The 25,343-nt window shown below is 40.5% G+C and overlaps 1 protein-coding gene across 5 annotated transcripts; it reads right to left on the reverse strand.

Moving 5' to 3' along the window:
• Positions 1-5,767: 5,767 nt before the first annotated feature.
• Positions 5,768-24,216, reverse strand: ern2 (endoplasmic reticulum to nucleus signaling 2). Of its 5 annotated transcripts, none has more exons than XM_089006741.1 (24): positions 23,988-24,216; positions 22,976-23,093; positions 22,862-22,895; positions 22,710-22,782; positions 22,570-22,642; positions 21,611-21,733; positions 21,415-21,516; positions 20,315-20,374; positions 19,679-19,904; positions 17,608-17,686; positions 17,375-17,525; positions 16,439-16,578; positions 16,199-16,357; positions 15,958-16,102; positions 15,717-15,815; positions 15,564-15,651; positions 14,808-14,997; positions 14,646-14,742; positions 12,330-12,529; positions 12,108-12,255; positions 8,308-8,435; positions 7,821-7,944; positions 7,135-7,202; positions 5,768-6,516 (listed from the first exon to the last, which is right to left on the reverse strand). In XM_089006741.1, the coding sequence occupies exons 1-24, from the start codon at positions 24,168-24,170 to the stop codon at positions 6,334-6,336; spliced, it is 2,991 nt and encodes a 996-aa protein (XP_088862867.1). In that variant the 5' UTR covers positions 24,171-24,216; the 3' UTR covers positions 5,768-6,333. The 5 variants fall into 5 exon arrangements, 4 of the variants coding, with proteins under 4 accessions (XP_088862867.1, XP_088862866.1, XP_088862865.1 ...); XR_016116292.1 differs by having other exon boundaries at positions 6,451-6,516; positions 7,290-7,944; XM_089006740.1 differs by lacking the exon at positions 7,135-7,202 and having other exon boundaries at positions 5,795-6,516.
• Positions 24,217-25,343: the final 1,127 nt, after the last annotated feature.

The raw sequence follows: 25,343 nt of genomic DNA on the forward strand, positions 1-25,343 counted from the left end.
TCTTCATTTGTTTGTGAGTTTGTGTGTGGAGCTAACAGCAAGAGGGCGTCACCGTCAGGAATGTGCTCTCAAAGGGAGATCAGCACCTAGGGCAGGGGTCGGCAACCTTTACGACTCAAAGAGCCATTTGGACCCATTTCCCACAGAAAAGAAAACACTGGGAGCCACAAAATCCTTTTGACATTTAAAATGAAGACAACACTGCATCATCGTTTTTTACCTTGATATGTGCATAAACAAACTATAGTGTGTTGCATTTATGAATCAATGAACTGTTACAGAGAAGCGAAATTACATTTCTGCACGCAACAAAAACATTTTAAACTCCGAAAAAAAAGACGTTGGGTTAAAGATTATTTTCAAATATAATACTCAATGTCTATTTGAAGAAAAAAAAAAGAATATTTGCAAAATGGCAAATACAATATTTATCACCTGGTTAATGTGATTTCTGCTCCTGCACCTCAGCGCACAGCCTCTGCACATCAGGGCTGTATGACGTTAACTTCATCTTCACACAGGACTGTAAGCTGTCGTCTGTCAGGCGTGAGCGATGTCCGTTTTTAATGAGCGAGGCAGAGAGGGGCATATCCCTGATTTTCTGCACCATTTCACTCTTGTTTTTAAAGTCTGTGAATAGATGTTCAGACATCTTAATGAATGATTCTTTTATATATTCTCCATCTGTGAATGACTTCCCGTGCCTGACTATTTCCTGAGCGGCCACAAAACTAGCATATGTAGCTGAATTTGTAGATTTCATCCACTTCATAAAATGATTTTTGCTCTGATCAGCCTTCCGCATCAGTTCCGAAACGGCTCTTTTTCTCTCATCTCCATCCGGATATTTTTGAGCATATGCTGTGTGTTTGTTCTGAAAATGTCTTGCGACATTTGACTTTTTGGTGTTTGCTAACTTCTCATTACATATTAAGCATACCGGTAAACCCGTCTCGTCAGCAGTGAAGGCGAACGAATCTGCCCACGTATCATTTAACGTTCTGTTTTCTTCAGACACTTTTCTTTTTTTATATTTATCCACAGTTGGCCTACCTGGGGGTCGAAAAATTCAAGAAATCGTGCGCAATTTGGCGGTTGTGACCGGATATACGTCCACTGTCGATGGTTATGAGCGAGAACATTTTTTAATACGTTTTAGTTTGTATTATTTATAATCACCATAATCTTCAAATTTAGAATTACATTTTAAAAACGAACGAACTAAAATAATATACATAAAATTAAATACTCATTACAGTGAGACCTCAACTTACAAACACCTCAACTTACAAACTTTTTGTCTTACAAATGTCAAATTTATGAAAATTAAACCTTATAATAAGCACTATTTTCATAATACACACCCACCACGGCTGGCGGAGTGATCTTCGGCGGAAGCACACGACCAAACAGCACCAGAGGTTAAGTTACCATCAGTCCTTATGGAACGTGACTCTCCTTCCCCCCCACTGCAGGGTTCTTGATCAATCACGTGGTTTTAACCGAAGAGGCCATTTTGTTTTTTGGAGAACGGCCTCACTCTCTCTCTGTGTGTAACCCGATCCCCCACTGCTGCGTTCTTGACCAATCACGTGGCTTTAACCGAAGACTGGGGGCGGGGAATAGAGGACAAAAACAGTGGCCACCATTTTCTTGTTAGGAGAACGGGCTCGTTCGCGAACGACACATCACTCATTGTAGCAGCTCTGTGTGTATCCCGAAAAATAGTTCGTCTGTCAAGGGAAAATTTTCATCAATGTAACGTTCGTAAAGTTCGTACGCTAAGGAGTTCGTAAACCGAGGTTTCACTGTATATTAAAACGATGTGTGGATAGTAAACTAAGGAAGACTTGTTATCAAGAAAATGTTATTCTTTGTTTATTTTTCTAATTTATTTATGTAGAATTTTTTGTATCTCTGTGTTCTTACTTCTCTCTCTGTCTTAAAGTGCCGCGCTTCTTAAAGGACAACCAACACCATTTTTTTGTTTCCTAACTGACATCAGAAAAACATTTTATAGCATCTAAAATACCCAAAACACGCAGGCTGTTATTTTTATTCAAATGCAAAGAGCCAATAAAAATGAGTTAATGTGTCCCAAAACTACTTCAAAATGACCTCGGGATGGCGAGTTTCAGAAGGTCCCGCCCCCTTGTTCGTGACGTCACGCCAGGTTGTCTTGCCTTGCTCGAGGATCAAAACAATGGCTTCAGATTCGGAGAAGATGTTTTCTTGTTACTCATCCAGTTATGAATATGATTCAAATAGTTCTGAAGAGGAAAACATATATGTTTGTAATCGATTTAAGAAGTCCTCCCATATATATTTGAGCCGTCAATAACAGTAATGTAGCATCCAGAAAATGCAGAAGATGGCGCCCAAGCTCTGTTGGAAATGGGCTGATTTGTCTGCTAGGAATTTGTGTCAACTAGTATCAAATAGTAGTCTTGGTGCAACACACAACGATTCACCATTGCGTTATTTGTGGTTTCCTTCTAATTTCGCCATCAACACGGATCAACACGAAGTTTTCAGACCAAACAAAGTACCCAAAATGCATTGTGTGTCGCTTTCTCGGTCAAGGGGGTTCCAGACGTGACGTCACGTCAGGCATCGTCATCAACTCGCAAACAAGACTTCCAGAATATTCAGCGCGAGTCTTAAACCGTAAAATATAGCTATCTGTCATGGAGTCTTTGTAAACTACGCTCAGTAGAAGTCATTTGAAGTGATTTTACAAATTATGGACACAACTTGTCCGGAGGCGTCGGTTGTCCTTTAAGGACGCACTGTTGCTTATGTGGTTTATGGCACAACCGGTCAAAATGACGGACAACCTTAAATTTTCCTGTCAACTCTTAAAAAAACTCCATCAATGATAGAAAATAGTTGGTAAATGTAACCTCCACCGAAATATAAAAGATGTAAATGTTTATACAGTCTCGTTTAATTGTGTTTAAAAGGCTTTCATTTGTTATACAATACTATTTATGTCGTGCTTTCACAACAGCTGCAGCTGTAACAAAGCGCTTCACATAATAGTCAACACAAGCACAATAATAAACACAACAGGAGCATCATATTAAAAATCCTCCCACGTCCTCATAAAAAAAACGTGAAATTTTGAGTTTGCTTCAGGCTCGGGCTTGCAAATTAAGTTGCTTGCTTGGGCTAGGGTCGGGCTTTAATACCGTTGGGTCAGATTTTTTTGGGCCCGATCTTACCTCTACCATTGGCTACTGTCGGAGCTAGTATTTGACGCCTCAACAAACAGTTCATCCATTTGTCTTCGACTGCCCCAATGGCTATTCAGTAATATTAAGGGTAGACAATTTGGGTCGGGCTCGGCCTTATACCTCGAATTAAGGGTAACAAAACAATTTGTTATTGTTTTTATGTATTTTTTTTTTGCGGCAGCTCAAATAAGAGCACAAACGACCTTAATTCATAAAAGGCGTGAGGAGAAAATAAGATAGGGAGACTGTAACCACGTCTGCTGGAAAGAAGGATAAACAGTAAAGAAGAAAAGATGAGTGATGGGGAGGGAGTGAGGGGTACAAAGGTCGGAAGACAAGTAAAAGTACCCAAAAGGGGAGTGGAGATGGTTTGTATGTAGGGGGTTAAGTTTCCTCTGAGGAGCCCACTTCCTGTTTCGTGTCTCAAAGAGTGAATGTGGATTCACTTTCCTCTAGTACACACACACACACACACACACACACACACACACACACACACACACACACACACACACACACACACACACACACAAGGAGGCGAGTGCAGAAATAAAGCAACGTAAACTAAAATCCCCAGTGGCTTACGAAATACATGGAAAGGCGTTCATTCAGGCAGGACATTTTGTACTTTAGGTGTACAGTACACGCGCAGTATTTTTGGGCACCAACTATCCAAAATATGAGCACATTTAATTTTCTCAACTTGATTCAATTTTATTTACAGAGCATTTTAAAACAGCCAACGCCGCATACAAAGTGCTGAATATTCTTCATCCCACTTGAATCAAATAACATTGATGGTGCGTTGAGATGCGCCAATTTAAAGGACAACCGACGTCTCCGGACAAGTTGTGTCCATAATTTGTAAAATGACTTTAAACGACTTCTACTGAGCGTATTTTAACAAGATTCCACCGCATATAGCTATATTTTACATTTTAAGACTCGCGCTCAACATTCAGGAAGTCTTGTTTTTGAGTTGGTGACGAGTCCGTACGTGACGTCACTGAAGGAACGCCCCTGACCAAAAAAGACACGTTGTAGCAGTCCTTCCATCACGTCAATGTATTTTGCTGTATTTTTTGGTCTGAAAACCTTGTGTTGCACCCAAAAGCCAGAAGAGGGTGTCCAAGCTCCATATAAGGAATTTATCAGCCTGTGGAAACGGAGGCTTCAGAACTATTTGAATCATATTCATAACTGGAGGTGTAACAAGAAAGCATATTCTCTGAATCTGAAGCCATTGTTTTGATTCACTAGCAATGCAAGACGTCTTGGTGTGACGTCACGAACTGGGCGCGGGACTTTCTGAAAATGCCCAATTCCCAGTTCAATTTTTTTGCAGATTTTGGACACTTTAAGTCATTTTTATTGGTGTTTTGCATTTGAATAAAAAATATCATACTGCGTGTTTTGGGTATTTTAGATGCTATAAAACGTTTTTCTGATGTCAGTTAAGAAACAAAAAAGTGACGTCGGTTGTCCTTTAAGTTTACGGTTCAAAGTAAGCATGAAACAAAGAATCAAACATGTTTTTAAAACAATGGATTTGCCTCCCGAAAGTCGTTTTAGCTAAATGCTAACAAGCTAATATACGCCATTGACGAAAGCTGCGGTTTTATTAACAACAAGAAACATTTCGACAGATGATAGTATTCACAGGTGTACGTTCAATTAAAAACAAACTGTGTTGTGCATTTTACTGACTTACATACATTTTTTACGTTTGTGTCCGCATGACTGCACATTGCATACAGCATCGTAGTATGGCTTCAAGGTAATTAATTTCAAATATTTCAGTAAAACGCTAAACCGGTGCATTTTTCACGTTTGTACAGGCGACTCACCTTATTAATATGGTTAAGATGTCTCCCCGTGGTACATTTTGACTGGAGCCACTGTTGATTTTGTTTAATTAGTCAATATAGACTCACTCACGAGCTAAATGGCCACCGAAGCAATTTAATTAAAAAAAAATCTCGAAAGCTCTTTAACAAACGATTTGGCCATTAAATGTCCCTCCTGTTTCTACTACGAGTGTGAGACATTTCCCCCTGTTGGTCAACGGGGAGTACTGTAACATGTAAAATAAAAATAAAAGCGGACCTCCAGAAATCATGAAAAATGGCTTGACATGTTGAGAGGTTTTCAAGCCTCTCCGTTTTCGACCATAAACAATATTTATATTGGATTTACAGTTCAAACAAACACCGAGTGGAACGGTTTTATTCCATGAGCTAGCCTCTTGGTGTGTAATAAAAATAATTAAGGGTGTGTATGTGATATGCTCTGGATGAAGTCACGTGGATAATGAACGGCAATGCCAAAACGTTCATAAAAACAAAGAAAAAGAACACAAAGACAATGGATTGTCTGTTTAACGCTCACGAAGTGACTTCATTTGGTTGGCAAATTGTCCCTTGAAAAAAAGGAACCAAGAAAACTCTTCATCAAAAAAAAAAAAAAAATCAAAATGTTTCCGGATTCACATTTTATGGATCTTTCCGGTAGTTGGATGAAATAAAATACAGGAATAAAAGTGACAATTTTCTCTATTTTAGTTTACAAAAGAAAAGACATCAATACCATTCATCAAAGTAGAAATTTAATTTAGAAAATAAGGAAATCCCTCAACATTGGTTCTACAGTAGAGCAAATTGTTCGTGTGCAGTAAGAACAAGTTCATTCTGAAAACAGCTTTGCGTTTAAAAAAATACAGGAGTAAACATCAGTAGGTTGAAGAGTAAAAAGATATCATGTCAACCAAAGTCGTTATCAATGGAGACATGTTTTGTCAGTCAGTGTTGCTACCTTCGGGAATACGTGAGTTTTTTGTTTCTCAAAAGACCTCGGGCTGGTTGCTGCAACAAGTGCAATTCATACAAAAATTATTTTTTTAAAACCACAAAAGTAATCAATTCCTTTTTGAGATGTAACTCGACATATGACAAAGCACTTGTGAACATCCTCTCTCATAGCTGTTAAAAAATAATAATCATAAATACATAAACCAAGTCAAGGTATGTTCAGGTGTATCTAAAAATTGTGGAAGCTTTCCAAAAGCAATCATGTGAAAGGAGTGACATGGGTGTCGCTGCTACTTGGCGCCGGGGGGCATGTAGTAAGATTGAAACAGTCTCTCGTGGGCACAACCCTGCAGCGCGTGGTAGGCGTGCATAAGTAATTTGGGGAAGCGGGTGGTGAAGTAGCATACGAAGCCGTCGGGCAGCTCGCCCAGGGTGTACTGCACTGCCGGCGGCAGCTCGTGGTAGTGAGCCTTCTGCAAAACAACAAGCAAGCAAGCAAGCAATAAATAATAAATAAATAATAAATAAATAACAAAAAAATAATAAATAAATAAATAAATAAATAAATTCATTAACCAACAAAATAAGAAATAAATACAAAATACAAAATACAAAATAAAAAATAAAAGATAGATAGACAGACAGACAGACAGACAGACAGACAGACAGACAGACAGACAGACAGATAGATAGATAGATAGATAGATAGATAGATAGATAGATAGATAGATAGATAGATAGATAGATAGATAGATAGATAGATAGATAGATAGATAGATAGATAGATAGATAGATAGATAGATAAAAATACAAATACAAATAAAAAAGTATAACTAAATAAAAATATATAAAGAAAGAAATGAATACATAACAAAATAAACATAACAATAACAATAAACATAAAAATAAATACATAAAATATAACACCCGCAGAAACACATTTTGTTCTTATCCTGTGACTGCAGTGTCCTTGAGAGTTTTGAAAGGTGCTTATAAATTGAATGTATGATTATAAATAAAAATAAAAGCAAAAAATAAAAATAAAGATAAAAAACACAGAGGATGTGCGGGGGGGGAGCAAGCAGGGTGACCTTATTCCTCATGGCCCTCAGCAGTTCTTGCACTGAGTTTACTTTGTACGTCCTGAAACGCCTTAAGTCTGCCCAGGGGACATGGAAAAGAAGGATTATGATCCAAAAATCATTTTTTTAACGACCCACGTGGCAGACAGAACAATTATATTCACTTATGTTTCTGTGTAAGCTCTCAGTCGTACAGGAGTGGTCCATCGATGAGAAGGTTTCTTCAGCCGTCATCTGTACAAATTTGAAGGTTTCGGACATTTCGCCTCCTATCCAAGAGGCTTCGTCAACGAACTAAAGTGAAAAGTAAAGTAAAGTAGTCACTTTAGTTCGCTGACGAAACGTCCGACACCTTCAAAAAAGTACAGATGACGGCTGAAGAAACCTTCTCACCGTTGTATAAGTAACATGTATTGGTTTGTATTAAAACAAACATTTAGGAAAATATATGCTGGAAAAAGATATGTACGTGTACAACTGGAAGAAACACTACATGTTACTACAAAATGTTCATATGTACCGTTGTTCGAATGCCGAATGCCAGTAAGTAGAGGAGTGTCTCGATGGTTTGTAGTGTATTGTAATCATGAACCCATGCTACAGAAAATACATACTTCGAACAAACAACCATCACATCCTTCATTTAATTCAAAGTCGTTCAACTTTGCATCCTTGTATATGGATGCGTATCTTACTCATCACCAGGGGGGTCGAGATGTGCAACCTCCAGTTGCGCCGGACCACCGCTTCATGCTCGCTCTCAAGGTTCATCAAAATCTCACTATCGGCTGGTTCATTCTCGATACGGTCGCTCACATCCTGCGTGAAAACACACACATACACAGCAAATAACTGAAAACACAATCCATACATTTTTATTGTGCTCAAAGGAGGTTGCAGTAGTACTCTTGTAACCGAGTACTAAGCATACTTTTATTTTATACTATGACTCCAGTCAAATACAGTAGTTACTTGGGTAAGTAGTTGGGCTGAGCGATTTTGTAAAATCCAAAAAGAGGAAATATGAAAATTCAAAATAATAATATAATCAATTTATTGACTTTAGTGACTTGACTGACCATGAGCCAGTTTCCAGCTTCCACATGCTGTTGGTTTTCAGAAATGAGTCAACTCGACAGCGCAGAGTTTTTCGACATAGAGTGAGAAGGTGAAGCAACTGACTTGGAAGAAGAGCAGCTGTTTCTCGTGGCTCCAGAAGAACGGATGCTTGAGGACGCAGGCGGACGAGGGACGAGATTCCGGGTCTGTGCTGATCATCTGCTTAATCAAATCCTCAGCCACAACGTCTTCTGATGAGGTATAACATTGCTGGAGGTTAGTCACTGGAATTGCATAACTGTCCAACGGATGACAATGAGGGTTACAAAAATATGCTATGATGATGATTTCACAAAACTAATTACAGTGATACCTCGGTTTACGAACCCCTTGGCTTACGAACTTTTCGGTTTACGAACGTTACATTTATGAAAATTTTCCCTTGGCATACAAACTATTTTTCGGGATACACACAGAGCTGCCACAATGAGTGATGTGTCATTTGCGAACGAGCCCGTTCTCTAAACAAGAAAATGGTGGCTGACTGTTTTGTCCTCTATTCCCCGCCCCCAGTCTTTGGTTAAAGCACGTGATTGGTCAAGAACGCAGCAGTGAGGGGTTGGGGGTAATAGACAGAGAATAAGGCCTTCTCCCAAAAACAAAATCGCATCTTTGGTTAAAGCCACGTGATTGGTCAAAAACGCAGCAGTGTGGGGGGGATTACTAAACATCAAAGAGACAGGCAGACGACAGACAGAGAGTGAGAATAGAAACACACACGAAAAGGAGACGACAGAGCTTGAAACAAAAAAACAAAAGTGGAAAAAAAACAAAAGTGAAATGGTGAGAAAATGGATCGAAAACTGAAATTTGGACTCGTTTGAACTTTGATAGCTCAAAAGCAGAGTGTAGACTGGAAGATTAAAATATCCCATCAATCCACAAATAACCCGCACAAGCCATCTGTACACTTGATGCAAAAAGCTAAACAGAACACAATTGATGAGGAACTAGATAAAATTATCACAGAGAAAGCACCTCCAAGGGATCATTCCTCAAGATGGTGAAAGAAGAAGGTTACGTTCCTCATCAAGTATTTAATGCTGATGAAACCGGCACATGCCATTCCATCAAGCCATCAACGACCATCACAAATTATACATTATTATACAGTCCAGTTTATTTCTTTAATTATAATACCATAGCACATTTATTATACATAAAATGAGGTATATTTTGTGTAGTTTTAAGGCTTAGAAAATTGTAAAGTAGAAAATTATGTTTTTTGGGGACCTGGGAACGGATTATTCTCATTTTAATGGTTTCCTATGGCAGTGTTTGAAATAACGCCTGGCCCCGAGGCCCGGGGCGTACAACTTTTACATCGGGCGTACAACTTTCAAAACGTCTCGCCCCGGGTGGCCGACAACTTCTTCAAGGGGAATTATTTATTTTTTTCAAATCAAACATTTGTTTTATTCAATAAAGCAAAAGTTACAAGCAAATCGATACAAGCCACGTGGACTGTTCTTTCTAAGCGGCTTTCAAACTCTCAAGTACACCTTTCAGTCACGGTGTAGTCCGAAGCACAAAACAGGCTTCTGATTGGCTGCCAGTGCCTTGTATGCAAATTTGAGTCTGATTTGAGTCTCAGGGTCAAATATTAAGTACACCACTTAGCCGTTTATTTTTAATGGATGTGATTCCGGTGCTGACCACGAGGGAGCACTGCAGTCATTTGGTAAGAGTCTACATTTAAAAAAAAAGAATAAAATAGGAAGTGCTGTAGTGTATTTTATTGAATGTCGTTTGCGGTAATTCAGTTTTTTTATGGCTACAGAAAGTGACATCTTTGGACATTGTATTTTTTATATTGTGCGATGACATGATTTTTATGTAGGATTTTTTTTACTGAAGCGCAGTGAGATCGATAACGGTTGTACACAACGTTCTAATTTTGTGACGCGCTGCTGTTTTACTTACTTTTTGAAGCTTTAAAATCTCCCAACTTCCTTCGTTTTTAATTTATTGATAAAATGTAAACATCGTTTAGTTCCTTTAATCCGGGCTCTTTTGTGTTTTAGCCATTGCTTTCACTTTCAATATGGGTTTCAACATGTTTATCGTTTACTGTAGTGTTGAAAGACATTTTTAAAAACAAAATAAGTATGATAAATGTTCTGAAAATATGCCTCTAGGTTATTTCGAAATGGCTGATTTCACTTATTGTGGGGTAGGTATGAAACATAACCCCCTAGATGGAGGATGAACTGTATTTCCTAAAAAAACATACAATTATGATAAATATACATAATCTGAGGAATACAACAGTTTTGGTCTCAAAATGGACATCGTGCCACCCAGAGTGTGCACACGTAAAGCAGTATAATACAGACACACAAATAACATTTCTATTACATGTCAGGATAATATAGTGGAGTGTAACGTTAACCATGACGTCTCTGATCCACCGGTGAAAGGGAGGCTTTCATTTTCTCCTCTTTCATCTAGAACTGCTTCACGTAATAGTGTTTGTCTTGTATTCATACATCACAGAGTACACAGGGAAAGTCATTATATTGCACAACTGTCCATGTTTTTATGTTTATTATTTTCCTTTGTGTTGACTATTATGTGAAACGCTTTGTTACAGCTAAAGCTGTTGTGAAAGTGCTATATAAATTAGGATGTATTGTATTGTCAAATTGTGTAGCAGCAGTATGGCTTCATGCCAAAAAAGAGTACGATAGATGCAGTGTTTGCTTTAAGAATGCTGATAGAGAAGTACAGAGAAGGTCAGAAGGAATTGCATTGTGTCTTTGTAGATCTGGAGAAAGCGTACGACAGGGTGCCAAGAGAAGAGTCGTGGTTTTGCATGAGGAAGTCTGGAGTGACACAAAAGTATGTCAGAGCGGTGCAAGACATGTATCATGACTATAAGACAGTTGTGAGGTGTGCTGTCGGTGTGACGGAGGAATTCAAGGTGCAGGTGGAACGCTCTGAGCCCCTTCTTATTTGCTATGGTGATGGACAGGCTGACAGACAAGAATCTCCTTGGACCATGATGTTTGCAGATGACATTGTGATCTGTAGCGAGAACAGGGAGCAGGTGGTGGAGAAACTAGAGATGTGGAGATATGCCCTGGAAAGGAGAGGAGATCAGTCGCAGCAATACGGAATATATGTGTGTGAATGAGAGGGATCCAAGTGCAAGAGTGATGCTACAGGGAGATGAGATAAAGAAGGTGGGGGATTTTAAGTACTTGGGGTCAACTGTCCAGAGCAATGGAGAGTGTGGGAAAGAGGTGAAGAAGCGTGTCCAGGCAGGCTGGAGCGACTGGAGAAAAATGTGTGATGTGTGATAGAAGGGTTTCAGCTAGGATGAAAGGAAAAATGTATAAGACCAGCCATGATGGTTGGACTGGAGGTAGCAGAGCTGAAGATGTTGAGGTTTTCTTTGGGAGTGATCAGGTTGGATAGGATCAGGAATGAGTACATTAGAGGGACAACTACTATCAGAGGCTTTGGAGAGAAATTCAGAGACCAGACTGAGATGGTTTGGAGAGAGAGTGACTATATCGGGAGAAGGATGCTGAGCCTTGAACTGCCAGGCAGGAGACCGAGAGGAAGACCGAAGAGGGGGTTTATGGATGTGGTCAAAGAGGACATGAAGGTAGCTGGTGTGAGAGAAGAGGATGCACAAAACCGGGATAGATGGAGGACACTGATTCGCTGTGGCGACCCCTGAAGGGAAAAGCCGAAAGGAAAAGAAGAAGTATTGTTAAAGTGTGTGGTCATTTTAAACACTTTTTTTATAGGCTGAGAAAAAGGTGCAATGGAAGAATGCATGTGGTAAAATTCTTTTAGATTCGTCAAAAACGGGACCAAAGCAATTGACGTATGCACACAGCATCCATCCTCACCATGTATACTATCCATGAATTGTGAGAGTGAATATTTCCCATGGAGGATGTTCATTTGCCGCATAAAAGTCTCGCCAAACGGGTGGTTACCCATGCTGATAACGTAGTAGAAGACGCAGCCGGCTGAGAAGATGTCCACAGCGACGGTCTAGGAAGTTGTGAGAAGCGGTCAGATGTCCCGGGAGAAACAAATGTGATTTGGTAGAAACGTGCGAGGCTCACCGGTTTGCTGCCAGGAATGTTCTCCAGCATTTCGGGAGCGATCCAGCCTTCGGTGCCCAGTATGCCCGAGTTCAACGAGAAGCTGTCGTGACCGTCTTGGATCTTTTTGCACAGTCCAAAGTCAGAAATGAGAGCTCGGACCTTGCCCAGCGCGCAGGGAAAGGAGAGCAGGATATTTCGCGGTTTCAGGTCTCGATGGACTGGATGAAGGAGTTGGGCAGAAAAAGGAGAAGAGCACAGAGGCACATCTTGAATTGTACAACCAATTTTTAGGATATTAATCCAATATTATATTAATTCAATCTATTTCTTGATTTTAAAAAATGGTTGAAATGACAAAACTTTGGTGTGTTATAGTACAGGATAGGTGTCAAAGTCAAGGTGCAGGGGCCAAATCTGGTACCTCAGAAACTTCTCCACAAACTTCAACTAGTCCGGAATTCTTCAGCCCGGATCATCACCAGAACCTCATCCTTTCACCACATCATCCCCATCCTCCGAGAGCTCAACTGGCTCCCGGTCAAATATAGAATCAACTTTAAAATTATTCTTTATACATTTAAAGGACAACCGACGTCTCCGGACAAGTGTGTGTGTCCATAATTTGTAAAATGGCTTCAAATGACTTCTACTGAGCGTATTTTACAAAGATTCCACCGCATATAGCTATATTTTACGTTTTAAGACTCGCGCTGAATATTCAGGAAGTCTTGTTTTTGAGTTGGTGACGAGTCCGTACGTGACGTCACTAAAGGACTGCCCTTGACCGTAAAAAAAAGACGCATTGTAGCGGTCCTTCCATGACGTCAATGTATTTTGCTGTACTTGTTTGGTCTGGGGACCTTGTGTTGCACCCAAAAGCCACCAGAAGGCCAAAAGAGGGCGTCCAAGCGCCATATAAGGAATTTATCAGCCTGTGTAAACGGAGGTGGCCACAGGATCTTTTTTTGGGTGAGAAATTTTCCCACAATGTTGCGTCAAAATGGCAGAAATAAATTATTTAATCGATTGCAAACATGTATGCTTTCCTCTTCAGAACTATTTGAATCATATTCATAACTGGATGTGTAACAAGAAAGCATATTCTCCGAATCTGAAGCCATTGTTTTGATTCACTAGCAATGTAAGACGTCTTGGCGTGACGTCACGAACTGGGGGTGGGACTTTCTGAAAATGCCCAATTTGCAGCTCAATTTTTTGCAGATTTTGGACACTTTAAGTCATTTTTATTGGTGTTTTGCATTTGACTAAAAATATCATATGCGTGTTTTGGGTATTTTAGAAAACAAAAAAGGTTGTCCTTTAAAGCAATCCATAACAAATTGCAAATCGCAAATTGGTGTTTTCATGTTTATTATGTTTGTTAAAGTAATTATAAGTGCCTTGCATGCTGGGTCCGAGAGGGCAGTAATTTCATCTGTGCTGTATGTCATGCATATTAGCATATTTGACAATAAAGCTGACTTTGACTTTGACTTTGATAACCTTGCCCCTCCCCCCCACACCTATCAGACCTTCTTCAAATTTCTATTCCCTCTCGTTTCCTCAGATCCTCTTCCTCCCTCAACCTCTGTGTGCCCCCTTTGCCTGTCTCAGCACGATGGGGGAGAGAGCTTTCAGCTGCTCTGCCCCCAAACTCTGGAACTCACTTCCTCCCAACATTCTATTTGTAATTGTATTTTATTTATTATAGTATCTGTTTGTCTGTGACTGTAAAGTGTCCTTGAAATCTTTGAAATGCGCATAAAATAAATTATTATTATTATTATTAGTTTCATTATTAGTTTTATTATTATTATTAGTTTTTGTTTTTTTGAGTTGCTGTGCCGATGACCATTTTGTGTTTGGGAGCGTTTTACTGAGTGAGTTGCTTGTTCTGTAGCCACAAAGGGACATAAGTCTTCTTGTGCCGGTCCCAAGCCCGGATAAATACAGAGGGTTGTGTCAGGAAGGGCATCTGACGTAAAAGCTTGGCCAAAACAAACATGCGGATCAAACCTCTGAAGATGGAGGACACTGATTTGCTGTGGCGACGAAGGGAAAGGCCGAAAGGAAAAGAAGATGTATTATTATTATGTGTCGACGAAGGGAAAAGCCGAAAGGAAAAGAAGATATATTATTATTATTATTATTATTATTATTATTATTATTATTATTATGTGTCGGGGATTAAACATTCCAATGGCTTCCCCAAATTCATAACGGCCCCCCAAGAGAACCCGTAACTACAATGTGGCCCGTGGCAAAAAAATGAAGTTTGAAACACTTGTCGTACAGCCTGAGTCTGGCGTGAGCATGTGCGTGTGGATCACAAACCTATATTGAGCGAATGGAGGTGTGAGAGGCCACACATGGTCTGTTCCAACAACATAATAGGACTCAGGTCGGGAAAATTTGATGGATCCTCTACATACTGTAGACACAAATATCAAATATCATTTTCAAGGGGCTGAGAAGGGGGGAGGGGGACGCACTCACCTGCTGCAGGGTGGCGGCGCACAGCTCGATGGCGATGTACGTGAAGAGGTTATCCCTTTCCGTACAGAAATACCTGATGACATTGGGATGCATATCGGACTGTCGCAGGAGCTGCACTTCACGCTCTGCCACCTCCAAGCACTCGGGGAGGATTCGTTTCACCGCCGCGCGCCGCCCGTCAAAATCGCCCCTGGATTCGGTAACGAGACAAAATTCTAGATTATCGTATCACTCGGCAGGGCTGACAGAGAATAGACAGAAAAGAAGTGATCATATTTAAATGTTTCATGCTTAGAAGGCCCACAACGGAAGCACAGAAAATCTGAGGTCTATCTGAGGTGAACAGACACAGCCTGAAAAACTGTCATCTTCTTGTAGGAGATCTGGCCTTGAACTAATGTACGACTTAGTAAACTCCTTCACAGAAAGTGGTCATTAGCCAGGTTACAAATCTATCAGTTCATATAAAGGACAACCAATTAAAATGTCTACGTTCTGTTGTTTTATAGTTGTTGGTGAGTAGGACATCCAGGGGTGTGGTATTCAAATCAAGAAGACTATGTTTTACTAATGTATCACTTAAATGTGCATATACTCTCAATAGCTTGGCAGAGGGCTGCAGAATTTGGGCGTCGGTCATGAATGGCTGCATCCCCTGACGCCAGTAAAAGACAATCTTCCTGTGTTCGAGCCTTTGTTCACAGTGTCCAACCGAACATCTCTGACAAGGGCTTAAGCGGTCGCTTTGAAACATACCTGAAGACGAATGTTCCCGAACTGCCACGCCCAAGGGCTTTGGATCTGGTGAAGGAGATCTTACCCAAGCGCACCTCCTCATTTTCTGCTGAGAGAAACAAACAGCGTTGATTCAAAGTCATCCAAGAAAGTAGCACGCAGTTGGGATGCTACCTTTGGCCGGATGAAGGTCCGCCGTGTCATTAGCATTCACACTTGAGGCTCCACTGCTATCAAGTTTTAATAGAGTGTCTCCCACTGCATGCTGGGAGTCTGGGTGGAGAAAAAAAATCAATAAGTTGTCTTTTATTTTTTATTCACACGGTGTTTGAGTTCTGTTGCAGGTTGAATTGTCTTTTTTTGTTCCTTTGTGGAGATGCAAGAATAATTTGCCCGTCCCCCTTCCCCAGTTTACCGCTCGCAATGTTGTTGTTGGTAAAAACGGGAGAGTTGGAAGTTCTAATGCTCGGCGGGGGCATGTTGGTCTGTGAGCGCTGGACGCGAGTTTCAAACGGCTGCTCCAGTTGCTGTCTCACAGCTTTGAGCTTCTTGGCCGCTCGCTGGTGAAGAAACATTTCACCCACGTCATGATTGAGATATTCCAGGAAAAAAAAACAATGAGGTGAAGGTGAAGAAATGCAAGTGGAATGACTCACGATAAATGCAAAGGTCCACGCTAACAATCCTCCTAGTAGGAAGGTCAACACAGCCAGAACCAGGCGGTCCTCCGTCATGAAGACGGAATGCACGGCGACCGAATTCTGGGAATTTTTCAATCCTCTCTTGTCACCGGCTCCTCGGTTAACTGGACACAACTGGAGGATTACATAAAAATGAAACGACAAGAGGATGGAGATCTTGAGAAAGGAGAGAAATGGCGCCAGATAAGGACTCACGGGGTATTGGTTGTTGCGGGAGGTGTGCGAAGTTGGAGAGCTGGAGTATAGAGGAGGGATGATGTCACTGCAGCGCGGCAGGCCGAGTTGAGATTCCCTTAACATGGTGGTGTGCGCTCCTGGCGGCACCTGGTGGTGGCCTGCAGCACATTGAGGCTTTTTAGAATGATAAGGATTGGACGACAGTTTGTCCAATCCAAATCGACATCGCAATCTAGTCGAATGCAATATTTGATTTATAAAGGTTGCAATTTGGAATAAGAGGAGGGGAGGGGTCCTTATTCCAGTCAGTTGATAGACTGAGAGTTATGAAATTATTTGGTTCCGAGAGAAATATTATAACTACAAATGGTTGTAAATCAAGATGCGTTTTGCATGTAAATGCCCTAATCTGTTCCAAGCAACCCCAGAATTCCAACATAAATATTTCCTAAAGCATAAAAATGCATCAAAATGTGTAACAAAGCATGTTAAAATTTGATTATTGCGCAATAAATAAGAGTTATGCATTATTAAAAAAAAAAAAAAAAAGTATGGAATAAAAATTAACTTTTAACTGTCGTGATTTGCCGTCTTTGGTTCATGAATTATTTTCGTAAGTAGAGGTACCACTATAGAGATACATATGTATATTTTTCTAACTATAAAAGGCTCAAGTGAAATATTTTAAGGTTTATACGTAGAGATGCATTTTCCATGTAAATACCCTAATCCGTTCCAAGCACCGTTGGTTTTTGTCATGGTTTTTATCAGCCTTTTTTGTTTTTCCTCATGCAGTCACTCGAGCGGGTAACACATCACACTCAACATTAAGCAGTTTCTTCCATCATTCACAGTAGTAAATACCAGAAGTACATGTATTCAATTATTTCAATTACTCCTGCGTAATTTCCTCCGAAATTGAGACGAACCTCCATTCCACAAGTATACGAGTACCTATTAACAACCAGTGGTTTTTGCGGCTGCTGGTGCTGCCAGGAGGATAGCGCACATCGGTGACTGGCATGATGTCACGCTCCCCTTGGCCGCTGACCGTCACACCAGCCGTCTTGGGACCTTCAATATGACCCAGGGTCAGACCTCGAGGCTGCCGTGGAAACGAGAGCTCGTCATTGAATCCACTTGTCAACAGGATGGTAACGGAAAATAAGATTTGTAATTCAACTCACCACTAAGGACAATCTGTGATGAATGAGGGAAGGAGAGGCGTAGAGGTGCGAGTCCAGTTTTCCGACGTACAGAGTGGGCCTGAAGAAGTTATTAAAAAACAGAAAAACATATCCTGTGACTGTAAAGTGACCTTGAGTTTTGAAAGACGCTTATAAATGAAATGTATTATTAGTATTAGTATTAGTATCAGTATTAGTATTATTAAAAAAGTATACATAATTATCCTGCCATTAACTCATTCACTGCCATTCCCGAATTTATTGACATTGAAAATTGAACATTGAAAATTGAATTGAAAAGCATGACATGGAGCACCATTCACGAATTAGCTCGGGTTTTGGTTTTTCTTGTTGGGGTGCCGACAAAGCGCTGGTCAGGCCGCTGTCAATGTTTTTTCACTTCCATGAGGGGGCAGCATATGCCTTTTGTCCATGTTAACGCTTTGTTACAGCTTCAACTGCAAAAGTGCTATAAAAATCAATAAGAAAGAAATGTATGGATTTATTGTATTTTGTACAGATGCCCCCATTCGTCAACGAAGGCGGAAGTATACGCCGAAACATGTCAGGTATGTGAAACACCTACAATACACTGTCTGTAAGATAAGAATCTGTTTTAAATTAAATACATATTGCGCAAGAGTGGAAATCCCCTGGCATGGGGGGAACTTCTAGACATCTCCTCGCAACAGTGTTAAAAAAAAACAACAAAAATGTTGCAAACTTTTTGCCAGTTGCTCGGTTTGGATGACTGTCATTCAATTTAGGGACAATGTTATCACTTCGGCAACAATAAGAACATGTGGGGTCTGACGCTAGCCCCGACTTGCGAGCCGTGGTTGTCATGGCAACAAGCGTCGTACCGAGAACAGACATGAAAAATGTGCCATGCCAAAATGGAGTGATTTGAACTGTCATGAGACAAGTGAATGTTTCCCGAGAACACTTTTAACCCTTTTGTGCAACCGATAACGTGATAACACGATAAGATGTCCAATGTCATAGCTGTCATCCCTGAATGGCCTATATCGGATTTAATAATAATAATAATAATAGATTTCATTTGAGAGTGCCTTTTAAATCTCTTGAGGTCACTTTATAGTCACAGGATACGTTTTATTGTACATGAGATATTTCAAAGTGAATTAGGCATTTGTGGCATATTTGTTTGCAAAAAAAAGTGAACATTATTTTGTCATGATAACGGAGTGTGATAAATATTTTTTACATTTCCATTTGTGTCTTGCTCGTATGCACAATTTAAGAAAACAGAACAATTCGAATGCATAAGTTCTGCTGAATTTGTGTGACGCTGTAATAATGGTGGGATGTTTTTGTTAACTCATTCACTGCCAGACGATGTGCAAAAATGTGTCTGCTCCAGTGCCAGGGTTGTCATTGTCATTTGAATCCCAGGACCCACAGAATATTGAGTTTTCAGACTACATAAACATTCAATGCAGCGTGAGAAACCTTAGAGTTTCTTCTTTCATCGGAAAAAAAAGTTAATTCCAAAATTATATGGGTTTGGAGTTATCTGAGCTTGAAATGAGGGTGGCTGTCCAAAATACAATGCAATACATACATATTGGTTAATATAGCGCTTTAACATTTGCTGAAGCTGGAACAAAGCACGAACATGGAAAAAAATGAGAATACTGCCCCCTTGTGGAAAAGAAAAATTTGCCAGAGGTCAAAAGAAAAGAAAAATATTACCAGAGGTCATGGCCAGCGCTTCATCGGCACCCAAGCATGAAAAAACAGAAACAAAAAACAATGTCGGGAATGCCGCTCTACGTCATATTTTCTCTTCCCGGATAAATTTGTGAATGGCAGCAAACGAGTTAAACTTGCCATTTGGCAAATGTCTTCCTTTTCAGTAAATTCTAATAAATCAATGGATTCCACTTTTTAAATTGCACTGACAAGAAAAATACTGGTAATAAAAATGTCATGTGCAAGAAGAAATGGGTTGTGATGACTACTGCTTGTTAACAAAAAAACAAACACGAGTTTCACATTGTGAACTGCACGTACTTGGTGTTATTTTGCGTGCGCGTGTGACACTTACACAAGTTGTGTTTGTGCGCTGGCTTGCTCCTTCACAAACTGATAAGTCCATCTCAGGGTGGAGTGTGCGTATGTCTGCTTGCCGGCGACGGGGGAGGAGGGGAATGTGAGGAAGTGCAACGTCTCCACGGCGAGCGACAGGTGAGGGGTGTGTCTAAGCGAGTCACACGAGTACATGTAGACCCCCACCACGGGCGACCCGTAGTCCTGAATCCAGAGCACATCACCTGGAGGAAAAAGAGTTGGAATAGAAACTCAATCGGGATGAGGTGAAAATAAAGATGTCCACCACATGACGTCCCTTATCCAATGCTGAAAAGGATGCTTTGATCCTCTCCACTTTCATCTAGAACTGCATCATGTCATCACAAAGAGTGTACAACAAGTCCTGAAGAATGAATGTCTCTCTGTGTTGTCATATTTTTTTTTCCCCCAAGATGGTGGCGCTCCCCTCTCCCGGCAAATTGGCGTTTTCATGTTTATTATGTTTGTTAAGTCATTATAAGTGCCTTGCACGCTGGGTCCGAGAGGACAGTAATTTCATCTATGCTGTATGTCATGCATATTAGCATATTTGACAATAAAGCTGACTTTGACTAAAGATGCATTTTCCGAATGGAAGAAGTGAAGTCTTTACCTGACTCCCTGTCTACTGTCACCACAAGGCCATCGCTGCTGGACAGGAGATGAGCCATACCTGGAGGGAAAATCCATACAGAAATAGACTTTTATTTTTTATGCTATTATCCAAATGCGTGTAGGTTTTTTCAATGAGTTGAATGTAAATTTCCTGCTACATCAATATTTAAAAACAAATAAGTAAGTTTTAGAGGTAAGTTTTAGAAATTAGCGATGAAAAGGTTTCTTCATCCGTCATCTGTACTTCTTTTAAGGTGTCGGACGTTTCGCTTCTTATCCAAGAAACTTCGTCAGGTGACGCTGGGTGATAAGAGCATACTGGCCATAGCTAGCACACTTTATCGGTAGCAAGCTGCATAAGCAAATACAGTATATTGTTGTGTTGATTTAATAGCACTTTTGTCAACCCACAATGGCTGAAAGAGGAAGAAGAAATGGATTTGGATGGAGATTTACTGTTAAAGCCATTTTCAAGATGGACTTTTTAAGAATTGATGGACATCACTAAGGTTGGACAGCTCCTAAACTAGCAAAAATTGCAAATAATATTGCAATTTTATGAGGTTATCATGAAACTGTTATTGTTTGAATTTTTACGATGAACGTGTGGTTCATCGTAAAAATTCAAACAATAACAGTATTTTTAATTTTTTTCAAGTCACAAGTTATTTCCTGGCCAACAGCACCTTCAAGAGGATGTGTAGTAATATCACACCACTCTGGCAGCTGATTGATTCAGACGTAATAATAATAATACATTTAATTTCTAAGCGCCTTTCAAAACTCTCAAGGACACTTTACAGTCACAGGATAAGAACTTTTTTTTGTGTGCGGGTGAGCAGCATTTCGCGCCAGCGTTCACTCTACTCGGAAGTAACACAGCAGCAAAGCACTACTGAAGGCCTAGAAGTGAAATGCACAGCCCGCCACTGGCAAAATGTTGCTAAAATTTAAACCACCTCAATCATAGACATAACGTTGTAGCATTGTAACTCTAAGTCGTCCATTTTAGGTATCCGAATCTTCTGATGTGAGGTATAAATAAACTGCAGTGGTGAATTACGAGAGTGATGACAAGCGCAAGGGGGAGTACTTAACGGTAGTCGAGTTTCTCATCAAAAGGCAGAGCCGAGTAGGCATTGTACGTGGCATTCCATCGCAGTTCCTGCTTCTTTGTATCGAACATGGTGACCATGTACTCTGCAAGTAAGACGGAGGGGAACACAAGCGCAATACCACATTGAGGGGAATGAAATTTAAAAAAAATCTGTGCATGTGTCAAGATGAGTTCCACCTGTGCGTCCAATGTAGAGCAGGGGGGTGTTGGCACACATGGAATCAGACGAGGATGTGGTTAGACTGGTTTGCTTTGCTCCTGTTTCAGGATCTAGGACAAACCACACATCCTGCTTTTTGCCTGTGAAAAAAAAGATGTTGCATTTCATTTATTTAGCAGTTAGCATTAGCTTCTCCATCTTGTCAGGTTCTATTTTGTGTTTGCATATTTAGCCAATTTGAGTGATAACGTTATTTGGTACTCAATAGTGACTGAGAGAAGATCCAAGCCGCACGAGTTAGCTTAACAAAAAATGTAAATAATTTTAAAAATGCATCTTTGACATAGCACAAAATCTTGTGCGAATTACCCCAACATCTTGTCTGATGGCCATCCTAAAACGATTAATTACTCAGCCCAACTCAGATGAGCGAGATGTTTGGCAGTTGGGTTATTTTTTGAGGGGCTTACTTTAACTCATTCACTGCCAAACATGTGCAAAAATGTGTCCACTGCAGTGCCAGGGTTTTTGTCATTGTCACTTGAATTTCAGGACCCACAAAATATTGAGTTTTAGGACTACAAAAACATTCAATACAGCGTGAGAAACCTTACTCTCTTCTTTCATCAGAAAAAAGTTAATTCCTAAATTATATGGGCCTGGAGTTATATGAGCTTGAAATGAGGGCCACTGTCCAAAATACAATGCCATACATATATACAGCGCTTTAACAACAGCTGAAGCTGGAACAAAGCGCTAACATGGGAAAAAAAGGAACCGCTTCCCCCTTGTGGAAAAGAAAAACATTGCCAGAGGCCACGGACAGCGTTTTATCGGCGCCCAAGCATGAAAAAAAGAACAAATTCAGGAATGGCGCTCGACGTCATAATTTCAATGCCCGTACACATTTGTGAATGGCAGTGAATGAGTTAATGGACCCATGACGAGGCGGTGAACACATTTACATGCAACTTACCTGTATAGAGGATGCCATCCGAACTCCTGCATGGAGTCAATTGAACCAGCTCTGGCATGGTGAACGGAAGTTTCTGGAGAACGCCATCACCAAAACAACATTAGAAATTGAACTCACCATATTCTCACTTCATTCCTCACCATCCGGCCTCCTTTGTCCTTGCCGCTGAATATGTATAAGCTGCCATTGCTGGGATCCAGGAGAAAACATGGCCTGGAAAAATTATTATATAGATACATGTTTTGGTTGTTTTTTTGGGGGGTGGGGACATGTGTGAATGTGTGTTACTGACTCAGTGATGTTGATGGCCACTTGTACAACCGGATCTGTCAAAAATTTAAAAAGGATACATTTATAATAAAACATAGATGACATAAAAGGACAACTAACTTCCTGTTATACAAACCCTCCTTTAGGGTCCACTTGATTTCTCCCGTCTGTTTAGAGACGGCATGCAGACTTCCGTCCAGCGTGGAGACAAACAGAAGGGATTCTGGGAGGGTGACCGCCTTGACTCCTGCCACCTGATGGCCATAAACAAACACGTGTGCATATGGGAGGGTGAGGTCCTCCAAACTTTCTACTCCAGAAAAGTTCCTTATTTAGCAGGATATCCTGACATACGCCCCTCCCATGTTTAAACTCCAACCTGGTGGAGTCCATAGACCAGATAATGATATAAATAGAAAACAATAAAAATAACAGAGTAGTTCGTGCTCTGCATAAAAATGTTTCTATTGGCCAAACGAATAAAAGAAAGAATTTCTAATTGCAGCCTTTTCGATTTGGACATTGTATTCTATTTCTATTTGTGTATTTAAATGTGATTAACTGTTGACCCACACAACAAAGAGATGGACTTTTTAGAGAATTTCTGAAAACAGGTACAAAACACACACACATACACTCTAAACGTAAATTACAGTATTTTGCTCGTGTCTGCACAATTTAAAATACTTTTTTTTTTTTGTAATTGCTGCTGTTGTTTTTGTGGTAATCAGTGTTGACCCCTGACTAAAGGCGCTGATCCAGAAGTCAAACATCCATCCAGCCATCCATTTTCCGTCCCGCTTAATCCTCATTAGGGTCGCAGGGGGTGCTGGAGCTGAACCCAGCCGGCTTCGGGCACCAGGCGGAGGACACCCTGAATTGTTTGCCAGCAATTCGCAGGGTACACAAAAACAAATAACAGTCACTCACACATTCACACCTACGGACAATTTAGAGTGTTTTATCAGCCTGCCATGCGTGTTTTTGGAATCTGTAGGAAACTGAACAACTACGATAAATTATGCCCAATGACAACTTTGAAGTGTTGCTTGAAATAGCCAAACCCAGTATAACGTCCCCCAGCTCCCACAAACAACATGAACGACAACCACATCAAATACTGTAAAAAAAAGAAAAATATATATCACCGGTGATAGTAGGACCTCGCACGATAGAAGCAGAAGAAGCGGGCACAACAGCAGACGCTCCAAACATCCCATGACACCCACTTTCTCGTCGAGGCTACGAACAGAATTCAAAACCAAAGGTCGAATGAAATTCCAAATCGGGGGGGCCACACGTAACGTCATTTCAAAGCACCCTTGTGACATTACAAGGGGGAGAAAAGAGGCAGTTGTCACATAGCGCCATCGTGTTCATTCAACTTGTAAACCCAACTCAAGGTAAGAATACTCGTTTCCGTGCTAGGGGCGTGTACATAACAAATTTTTGTTTGAATGACACTGCGCTCACGACCAATGGGAGAAGCGATAAGGAGGAGAAAGGGGCGGGGTTTAGAGAATCGTCTAGAACACGTGCACAAAAGAAACCCAGCAGTTGATCACAGTGCCGCGTTTTGTGAATGAGAAAGTAGTGGAGACACGCATTCTTCACTTTGTGACCTTATATTGACCCACGTATATTATTTCACAACATTTTAACCCTGTATTTGAAGCCTTAGTTCAGTTCATTTGATCCAAAAAAGTATTTTTAGGTGGCTGTCATGACTGGGATATTTTTTTATATCATTATGGGGTGATTGACAAATACAGTACATAGGAGGTGCTGATGAAACTAAAGACTTTATCATAATAATTACATGCTTCAGAGGCCAGGGATGTTGCTGCAATGGTGCCCGGCGAAGGCCATCATCAACTTGAATTTGAGAAAATACTCCCTATTTCACGAGTTATATATACACAGATAACATGAACTCATTGATATGTTTCAAAGCTAATGCCGCATACATCCTAAAAACGCCTCATGCACGGCTGCCGCTATTTACCAAACAGCTTAGTTTCATTATTTAAACAAGAAGGTGACGCCTACCTCTCATCACACACACAGGAGATGTGAGACAATCTCTTTTCGTCAATGGATGCTACAGTTGCGTGTTTGCTTTCAACATTTAGCTTGTAGTCGACGTGCACATTCCACCATGATGTCCCTGATCCACTGGTGAAGAGACACTTTGATCCTCTCCTCTTTCATCTGGAACTGCTTTATGTAACAAAGAGGGTACGGAAAGTGCTTAAGAATGAATGTCTCTCTGTGTCTTTGTGTTGTCATGTTATTTGTTATTTAGTTTTTTTTTGTTCTTTTGACTTCAAGATGGCGCCGCGAGAGTGGCTGCCTTTCTAGCAGCTCCTGTGTTTTGCTTTTCTACTTTCATTTCTTTCATAACTTTGCTGCTGTGAAATGTAAATTTCTTCACTGCGAGACTAATAAAGGCAAATCCAATCCAATCCATCCAGGGGCAAAAAAAGGAGCCTGGAAGGCTCGTA

Source organism: Hippocampus bargibanti, linkage group LG10 (genome assembly GCF_051943395.1).
Source record: "Hippocampus bargibanti isolate YZ-2025 linkage group LG10, ASM5194339v1, whole genome shotgun sequence".
Taxonomy (NCBI): Eukaryota; Metazoa; Chordata; class Actinopteri; order Syngnathiformes; family Syngnathidae; genus Hippocampus; species Hippocampus bargibanti.

Excerpts from the sequence above, each read along its gene's own strand:
- ern2 (XM_089006738.1), bottom strand. The coding sequence starts at position 24,170 with ATGTCACAAGGGTGCTTTGAAATGACGTTACGTGTGGCCCCCCCGATT. Across the intron at positions 22,896-22,975 it reads CAAGTGGACCCTAAAGGAGG|ATCCGGTTGTACAAGTGGCC; the intron begins GTTTGTATAACA and ends AATTTTTGACAG. Across the intron at positions 14,743-14,807 it reads GCGCCGCCACCCTGCAGCAG|TATGTAGAGGATCCATCAAA; the intron begins GTGAGTGCGTCC and ends TTGTGTCTACAG.